General features: G+C 29.8%; 1 protein-coding gene across 2 annotated transcripts in view; it reads right to left on the bottom strand.

Annotated features, from left to right (window-relative positions):
• LOC108771049 (uncharacterized) overlaps window positions 1-8,005 on the bottom strand; it is a 12,178-nt gene extending 4,173 nt beyond the window's left edge. Inside the window, exons 1-4 of one of the 2 annotated variants that reach the window (XM_018522932.1) lie at window positions 7,745-8,005; window positions 3,584-3,649; window positions 753-818; window positions 294-456 (exon numbers count right to left, since the gene is read on the bottom strand). In XM_018522932.1, coding sequence (XP_018378434.1) covers window positions 294-456; window positions 753-818; window positions 3,584-3,649; window positions 7,745-7,889 — 440 coding nt within the window. In that variant the 5' untranslated portion in view covers window positions 7,890-8,005. The remainder of the gene's footprint in view (window positions 1-293; window positions 457-752; window positions 819-3,583; window positions 3,650-7,744) is intronic. The other variant, XM_018522933.1, reaches the window with a different exon arrangement.
• Window positions 8,006-10,427: the final 2,422 nt, after the last annotated feature.

Genomic DNA, 10,427 nt, shown 5'->3' with positions numbered 1-10,427 from the left:
TCATATGAACTACTGTAAATATTGATTATCTTTAAGAATGACTATAAAAATGCACTATTTATCAATTATTGGAGAAATTATGGCCTATGGCCATCTTTTTCGTATGGCCATAATACCCTAGTTTACCCTATTATTTAATAAAGTTTAAATTTAATAAAGTTGTAACATTCTTAACGAAATTATTTATGATCTCTATAGCGCGTTTTCTAAAACTGTATATCGAGGCGAGATTTTCTTTACTCCGAGTCTCTGAAATCCGATATACACGATCCTGTATTCATCCAACGACTCACTTTCCGATTTCTGGATTATCCGTGTCGATGTCAATCTCGTCGAGAGTGAACGGCTCCAACGGAGGTATACCAAGCTCTGCGATACCGTTGCGCATCCGAGTACGGAATTTCTCTAGAAATCTTTTCAGCTTGAACTCGAGACCCATTGAGGCTGCATTGTCAACTGTCCGATTCAAGAATAAGTATAAACGCAAATAGCTATAAATATACACTGAAAAATATACTAAATTTATCTAATATTGTTTGAATGATTCCAAGTAGATATTTACTAAATATAAAGATACTTATATTTATTCGGTACAAGAACATTAATTGAACTATTTTTATTTTTTTATTGAGTAAATATTTTTTTATTGTTAGTAAATGTTTACACACATTTAGTACTTTTTAAAATAATATTAAGATTTAGTTTGTTTTTTTTTAAATGTGTAGTATTAACTGTGTGTGCTCGGTACTTACTATAACCAGTCGTCATCCTGGTAGCGTTGAGCAATAAATTTCTCGGCTTCTCTACCGCGCTGGTAACTACAATCAGAAGACGAAAGTATTTCTCTTTATTTACATTCCCATTTATCTCATTTATATTATTGCTTGTTATTGCTGTTGCTTATTATAGACATTAACTCTTTCAATGCCGCAAGAACCAGGTTTCCTGTGTGTTGTTATGTCATTTCTGAGATTTATTTATATTACATCTGTTCCGTGTGAAAAAGTGAGTTTTATTAATCTCATGTGAGAATTAATAGAAAACAAATTATTACACATATGGGATTTTAGTTCGATTTAGCGATATCATGAATATATAAACTAAACTAATTTTTTTAATTTTATGTAAAAACGAATTATTACTTTCTTAAATGAGAAATTAATTTTTAAAATTTTATTAAAAGAGTAACAAAAATAATGAAATCTTTTTTTCATATCAGTATTTATTGAAAATTTATTTATTGTCGAGATGCAAAAATGATTTGTTTACTTCCGAATGCAATAGAAATGCAATAGAAACTTGCATTTTAAGATTAATCGAGATATTAGATTTATTATATATAAAATAGGTACAAAATATAAATTTCTTAATTATTATTATTAAGAGAAACATATCAAAAATTTATTGTTATTAAAATTAAATAATATATTAAAGTTAAATTAAATTACGAAAAAGAATTGCCGAGAAATCAATCAAAACACACAGGTTTCTCAGCATTGAAAGAGCAAAGATAGAAGCACATCAGAAATAGTTTTAAGCGGGACATAATGAGATCGTTAATTGATCAGCATTGTGATGATTTCTCGATGTAATCGTCTCGGTCTTTGACATCTGCTATTTGCATTTAAATATAGAATACGTTGGGAGACTTTAAATTTAATGTTGCGAGTTCAATGAAATATTTATTATTTTGTTGTTTGCTTTTAACACTCTATACCTCGATGATGCATTATTGAGAAGATTTAAAATGTGTATTACGAGCGATATATTGTATCATTAATTGTCCGAATTAGGTTGTAACTCTTTTCTTAATTTTGCACTAGTTGGCAATTCTCTCGTCGCAGATTAAGGTAGCGTGCAGTTTGTTTTCTATCGAGAAAAGAATGTCTGTTAATTATTCCGAGTGCCTGCATATATTTTCTCGTGCACATTTTTCAGACTTAAGTGGTAAATGCCAGTTATCCTGATTATAATTATGCAAACTGAATTATCAAAACGTATATTATTTAAATTGCCAAGTTAATCTCTCTTATAATTAGTTTTTCTCATTAACTATCCGGTCAAGGTTGATAAGTAAAGCTTGTTTAATTTGATTATCTGAGGTCGTCATAAAAAAAACGAAATACAACTTTCGGTACTATTTACTCAAAAAGGAATTAAGAAACGATTTGGGTCACGAGCTTTTGCAATTACAAGCGTATCGCTCCGTAATAAAGAGAAATGCAATCCCTTCTCAATCAAAAGCGTCGCGTCACGTCGTGTTATTACGGATCGAATTACTGCGTTACAGTATTTCTCTGCTAGACGTTTGTATATTTGCATCTCTGAGCTTGTCGACTCCATGCGCGCTCGGGAATTGACGTTAACGCGAATTATGTTCTTCAACGTTCTGCGGAAGTGATATTAGTCGCTAACCTTTTAGTTCTCGTTCATATTACGAACTCTCGAAATTTTCACATCATTCACTGTATAAATTTCACAAAATAATAAATAATATGAAAGTGATTTTCAATTGCTTCAACAGAAAATTATATAAGTTATCTATAATATATATATATATATTATAGATAACTTATATAATTTTTTAACAATTAAATTTAAGATGTTAAGTTCAAATATTTGCTAATATAGTAAAAAATATATTTCTTCCTATAGTTAAACATGATACAATTTACACAAATAATAAATTATATGTAAAATAATTGTCAACAACAATATATTATCTATATATTAAAAAAAGAAAGGATAGTTGTACACGGAGAAAATTTTATATTTAAAATTACTATATAATTGTGGTAGTAGCTGCGGTCTTCGTGTAAATTATAAATTTAAATGCTATAGTTATTTTTTTTAAAAACAATAATATAACGTAATTTTTACACTTTTTCATAGTACAAATTTTTTTATTACAAAATCAAATATACCTAGCAAATTTTTTTGTTTGCGTACCATAGTAAAAATTAACTGTTTTCATGTTAGAATATGGCTTAACAAAATAATTACTTTATTTATGTGATAAAAATTAGTATTATCATAGTAAAAGTTAAGTCGGAATCATGTTGTAAGAGTCCATCGAAAATACAAGATATAGTAAAGTATAATTTAAAATTGTATTAAAACTTAATATAAAATTTTCTCCGTGTAGGATCTTAAAGCTTTACTTATATAAAAAAGCGTATCTATCAACATTGTTTATCTTATCAACAACTATACGCAGAAGCTTTTGCAAATTTTGAAAAAATTTAAGTATTTGATTTGACAATATATAGGTACTAAAAAAATTTTTTTTTCCTATTAAACCCATTATATACTTTACATAAATAATAATGTAATAAATTAATAATTATCAATAGCAACATATTAAGAAAATAAAGAATGTTTGTAGGATCCTATGAGGCCTTCAAATAAAAGCGTATCCCAACATTGTTTCTTTTATTAACAGCTATACGCATAAGCATTTGCAAATTTCGAAAAGCCCTGTCTTTTTTTGCTTTTCTTTCTGAAAGCTGCGCTGAAGCCGTATTAAGCGTAAAGAGAATGCATAAGCTTTTGAATAAACATTGCAATTTATGCGAACACATACTGTAGTCCGCGGCAGTGTCCGTAACGCGATGCAATAGTTCTTTTTGCCATTGCACGACTCCCGTTACTGTAACAAATGATTACAAGTCACCGAGACATCCTAACAAGACAAAACCGATTAGTTAATGCTTGAAAATATAATTAAAACTTTCTGCAATAGTTATCACTAATACTTAAATAATTAATCTAATAATTTTTATGATGTAATAATTAATAATTCTGCACAATGTAAATCTTTGTTTTTTAGGAACAACAAATTAACAAAAATCGATTTCTTCGTGACATATTTGTGGTAAGAATGCCCCAAATAATATTTTCAAAATTAGATCAAAGAATAAGACGCGATCTACAATTTTCTTTTAAATTCTTGGCGCGTTATTAATGTAAATATACATTATGTTATCTGATATCATATAAGTGATATATGTATAAAATATGTTTTACACATTTCATATTTCGTGTGATCGCACTTTTCTCTATTCATTTCATTCATCCAAAAATAGATTACATTCTAGATTACATGAATACTTTTACTTCGATATTAATGTCTATCATGCAATATAAAGGATGTTCGCCAGCTTCGTGCACGTTTGGTAATCAACCCTCAAGGCGCCTTTATTCGCACGTTAATTAAACCGTTTGTTGGCGGCGCGCTGATTGTGGATGGGAAAATCAACTATCATGAATCCGAGATTCGGCCTTCTGGCCGAAACCAATTAAATGTATCCGACGATTGTGATTTGGTAATTAAATGATTAAAGGAATTTTAAACAAGGGCTTTGTTTCACTGTATAACAACAAAGGAATTTTAGCGCAACAATCTGATCGAGAATGTCGGTTCTGGTATGATAATTAAATGATTAATTGAATTTTATACAATGCTTCGTTCTATTGTAATATTAAAGGGGTTCTTACACGCATTTACTGCACTTACATTAATAGATTAGGTACATGAAAAAGGTTTGAATGAAAAAGTAGTCATCGAATAAAGTGATTGCGCTCTCGCCGGATTGCATTCGACCAGATCTGGTGGAATGAAAATGTTTTTTAGTGATTTAACATCGATTACAATTTGTTACGTTTGAATTGCTACGCTCAGATGAGCTTTGGTCAACGTACCAGCATTGCATATAAATAATATCGCGTTTTAGTTTCACTTTTTATGGTGACGACGTAATACTTGAATGTTGTTAGCAGCAATAATTTTATAATTATCATTTTTTAATTGCGCAACATTGTTATGTAAGTGATACATGTTGTTGACGGTCAAATATAATATCTTAATTGACGTGAGACGCTTCGTGGTATTAAATTTAGTTTAACTCAAGGTCAAATTGGAAGAAAACATGCTAATAGTGCTCTTTACTTTATATCTTTAGCAAATATTGAATAATACGTCGCTTATATTAAATGATTATTACGGACAAAAGTACTTTCGATTGAGGTATATAAAAAAAATAACAAGTTTGTTATATGCCATTATAATTTTTTTTCTAACATTATCACGAAAGTCAAGTTAATGTAAATAACGTGACTTTCATGAAAATGTCAGAAAAAATCATATAATGGCATAACAAATTTGTTTTTTTTTTTAACGTACGTGCTCGCGTAATTTTTATATCATTATGAATTCAGTGTGGTGTGCAAAATAGCATATATCTATAAACACGGATGTGACTAATGCTGATGTTAATGAATAAAGAGCATCTTTTGTTTGTCTTATACGTTGTAGAAATTCCACGTTATTGGCGGATATTTTTATTCCGTATACGTATGAAACATTCTGCTTAACAAATCTGAATCATCACTGTTTCTGCGTAGCATGCTAATGCGTTTTTTAACGCTAGTAATACATGACAAAACAACGATATCCTTTGAATTCTTTGATATTCTTTATTACCAATTCAATCAGAATCTGATAAGAATCTGATCTCATTTATCTTTCGCGAAATAATAATTAAGTCCTTGAAGGAATAGTTTTTTTATTTCCAATTACTTAATCAAACTTAATTTCTCTTACTTGAAACTGCGACATTAGAGATGATAGATTTTTTACACGAGACAATGCGCTTTTGTTAGATATATTTGTATTTATGAGAATAATTTATATTAATAACGTGTTTTGACGATCATTATAAGCATAAGTTATGTCCTCTATCATGAATTCGACACGACAGCCCGAGTAGTGAGAGTTTATCTACTTGTTGAACTATATTTCCAAGTAATTACATAATATCGTAATGTCATCTCGGATATTTATGTTAAAATACAGTTATCGGAAATGCCTTTGTAATATTGTGCTTCTCTAAAACATTTATTAATGCAATTTGCATTTTCATAAAAACACGCCAGTACAAAGCATTTGTCATTTCATAGTAGACGATATGCATAAATTATTATCTAAAAGGTCGAGCGAAGTCGGATAATGTAAAACTATAATCTATTTGTATAATCTATTTTGTATATCTGATTAAAAATTTAGGTCGCTGCATACTACAATAAATTTATTCGCATTAATTTATGCGAGATATTTATGCAAATTAATGGTAATCAACCGCGATATTTAGAATACTTTTGCGGCTTACGTGATTCCGATTCAAGAATTATTTAAATAGTATGACGATTTAAAGACTTCATGTTTTACTTCCATCAATCAAATATTTTCAACCGCTGCATTGGCGAGGAAAGGCCTTTTCAAAGCTCTCTAATATCGTTATCTAACATCTACCTACTTAAACTTTCCATCCATCGCCTCATCCTTAATTGATACCGTTGTATCGTTGTATTTACGTTTTCACTTTCATTGAACGCTGACGATACACAGTGCTTCTCTGTTCAAGTACCATTATTTATTATGACATCTAGATTCCTAAATGCCAAAAAATTTATTGCTCTACTTGTCTAACGTTCATAATTTAAGTCACTCGGTCATAATATTTAAATTCTTTTGAATAAATTCAATTTCGAATTAACTGATTTTCGATTGGTATGATTAAATAAACCAAGTCGACATCGCTTCGATACTTCAGAAACCATCAGAACGACTTCTCTCATCATCAAAGTAAATAAGTAATTCTTATTACATCTTACGTTAACATAATCAATTTAACTTACGCGTGACATAAAATCAAAGATGTTAAATTACTTGACGATGAAATTCGAAATTAAATGCTACGACATTTTCTAGTTGTTACATCAAATCCATCATACAGATAACTTCTCCATTATTTCATAGTTACATAAAACGTATAATATGTAATTACATATAATAATAATTATTATTTATTACACTAATATTAGTTATTAATATAAATGATTTTTGTAATAATTAAGACACACGTTAATTAATGTTAATTTTTATTTAAATATTTTATATATAGTATATGATACAGGAATGAGTTAATCTATTACAAGCAGCAGTTTAGAATGAATTAAGTTTAAAATACAATCTTCGATCGTTATCGGAAGTAGCTACAGAGATATAATTCATTTTTATAGTACACGCAAAAAAATATTTTGCTGCTCCAGCTATTGGAGTTAATATATATAAAGATAAAAATTAAATAATATTAAATCTTATAGGATCGTATATGTGAAAACCACAATCTATCCCTGGTGGAAAAATTTCGCTGAAATTATTTCACGTTTTGAAACACTTTTCAATTTCAGAGAAATTTTAATAAAAATTTCAGAGAAATCTCAGCAAAATTTCATAAAAATTTCAGTTAATTTTCAAAGAAATTTCAGTGATTTTTTATTATATTAGCTGAAAACTTTCAGTGAATTTTCAGCAAATTTTCAGCAATTTCGCTGAAATGTTCCAAAACGTAGAATAATTTCAGTGAAATTTTTTCACCAGGGATAGAATTAAATGTCTAAATGGTCTAACCGGCTCTTAAGTGCTTGTATAATTCTCTGTGAATTTATATTCTACTACGTAGGTAGGCCTTGTACGCTCCGAAATGATTTTTTGGTCTTGAAACGCAAACTATACTAAACTATCATAGTAATATCACGATAAAAATTAAAATATTAATTACTAATTTTTTAAATCTTTACCTTCTTAAATTTGCTAACATTTTTATATAGATATGCAAAATATTCTAAAAGTAAATAAAACTTGGCGATTAATTGAAAGGTTGATATCACGAGGTCGACTTACGGAAATTAGTTGCGGTATTGGCGACGTTACCAATTCCACCGAGCAGGCTGGAGGGCAAGGGCTCAGCCGGCGATGCGTGCACCACCGCCACGACAAGGGCGATGCGCATCATCGCCGGGACTTGTCTCGTTACATGACACTTCATCGTTCACGTGCGACAGCTTCTTAGATAAGATCGCCGCGGAAAATACGGAAAAAGAGACCGATCCGCTCTTGTGGGAGCAGGAAGGCTGACTGACAAGATGAAAAACCGACGTCGCGTTGGTAGCGTTTGCTGCTACACGAGTCACTGCCGCTCCTGGTTTGTACGCGCGTGCACGTGCGTATGTAGAAGTACGAGCGTGTCCAGCGAAAGTGAACGCTCGTGCACGCACGCGGGTGCGCCGTTCGTATCGCGATTTACACGCTCGGGTTCAGCTTCTCGCGCCGAATTGAGCTCGGATGATTGCTCCAAACAGGACAGCTCGCTCTGTTGGAGAATCGTAGATGCCATTATATTTTTGCGAATTTTGCGTGGATATTAGCAGAATTCTTTAAATTCTTTACTTGCAATTTATTTTTATTAAACTATGGTATTTGCTATAAAATGTAATATAATTTAAAATATTTATATATCTGCAAATCTTTTACAGTCGTTCATAAAATTTTCGTTTGACCGACGAGCATGATTTATACGTGATATTTAAAAAAAAATAAATATATATCGATATTTGCTGAAAAGAAACTAACAGTAATATTACACATCAATATTATATAATAATTTCCTACTCAATGTAACTGTTGTGTACAACATGTGTTATATTATGTTTATATTGTTGAGTGAGAAATTATAATATTGATGTGTAATATTACTGTTAATTTGTCTTTATTAATAAATAGTTTTGTTGTTAGTCGCGGTTATTGTTTCATCATTATTTTATTAATATTTACGAAGAGGATTCTTTTATGAATCGATTTGACTTATCGAGTAGATGGCCGAATGCACCAAAAACACGACCGAATGACGCAACTTTTAGCTTGGTTCGTATTATTACAAAATTGATGACCGGTTTCGGTGAGAGATAGAATTAAAAAGAGATGAGAGAGAGAGAGAGATCAGAGTTAAACTGGGACTAAGGTTGACCGACGCTGGTGAAATCAGCCGCGTATCACACACGTGATTTTCTTATAGTCACCACTTAACATATACTTATCTGGATATAATGTTTTTCCTGCTCTCACAAGTGCATGGATACGCTTCCACGCGATGTCGAATTATCCTGCGACATAAGTGAATGGGAATCTATTATTAGCGCGTTCACGCGTTACGGATGCCAAGGATCACGCCAATTCGATTCTTGGCGTACATACATGTATACAGGATGTCCCACAACTACCGTAATACCTGAATTGCATATTATGAAGATGAATTAAAATTGAAAGTTAATCGATACGAAAATATTGAGGTCACGCCAGTTTTTGAATTAATTGACAGATAGCGATCTTGGTGTAGCTTAACCTATAATTTATGCATTCATGTGGCGATTTGTTAGCTACTATTAATTTTTACAACACAATTATTGATATTTACTGTGCAACTGATTTTGCCTTTTACTTTTTTCTACATAAATACTACCTACATACTGTATCAATTAATAATGTGGAGCTGGTTTTTTGATATTTATATTCTGATTATTTAACATAATTTTTTAAAATACTTTTAAAAAGTGTAATTAATAATTCTTTTTAAATATAATAATAATTATTTTTAGTTAATTATTTTCATGTTTATTAAAAAGAAAGAATTAAATAATTTGTATGTAAAGTTTGCTTTTGATAATTTATAATTTATGCCATATTTCAGGATATAAAATTATATATATATAATTTTATATATTCTCTCTCTCTGTATTTTTATGTATGAATATATATATGTAATATATATTTTGATTTTTAATGTTTTTGATATTATCTAATTGTAAGATATAAAACATTATAAATAGAATTCTATTTTGATTTTGACACAAATTACAAATTGTTTAAAATACATTTAATAATAAATGCTTTTATTTGTGCACGCATGTTGGTATATTACAATACTATCTTATTATACATTATATACTAATACATTACTATTTGTCGAATAAGAATTTAAAAAAATACTACAATATCTCTAATTAAGTTTTTAAAATTTTCGAGCGGAATTTATCATTATATATTAGGCTAGGTAAAACGACGCATAAAATTATACTGTATAATACATAATGCCATTCATCGATATTAATCTGTAACGTAAAAACTGGATATTTAACGTACATTTAGTTCATCACGTTAAATATTTTCTACTAGAAATTAAAAAATGTCTATTACGGTCAAAGCTGGATCTTCATTGCTTTAAATAATTCCATCTTGAATTACTAATATACACTATATGTACTTGCATATATACCATATTGTAGTCTTTTAGAACTGCGCGTTGAATTGTTTTTTCGGACTATAGACGCAATTAAAACTACCCTAGGAATCGCGAATTAAATTGACAAGCAATTTAATAATTTAATGCTATCATCAAGCATCATATTATAAAGATGTTAATATGTTGAAACTGTTAATAAATTTATTGCGAATTGCAAAAAATATTACCTCAGCCGGGACTTGAACCCGGATCTCTTGTATTCCGTATGAGCGTCCTAAGCCATTAGAC

The sequence above is a fragment of the Trachymyrmex cornetzi genome, unplaced genomic scaffold (genome assembly GCF_001594075.2).
Source record: "Trachymyrmex cornetzi isolate Tcor2-1 unplaced genomic scaffold, Tcor1.1 scaffold138, whole genome shotgun sequence".
Lineage (NCBI taxonomy): Eukaryota > Metazoa > Arthropoda > Insecta > Hymenoptera > Formicidae > Trachymyrmex > Trachymyrmex cornetzi.
The sequence above is the reverse complement of the archived record's forward strand: the minus strand, read 5'-3'. Positions and strand labels throughout refer to the sequence as shown.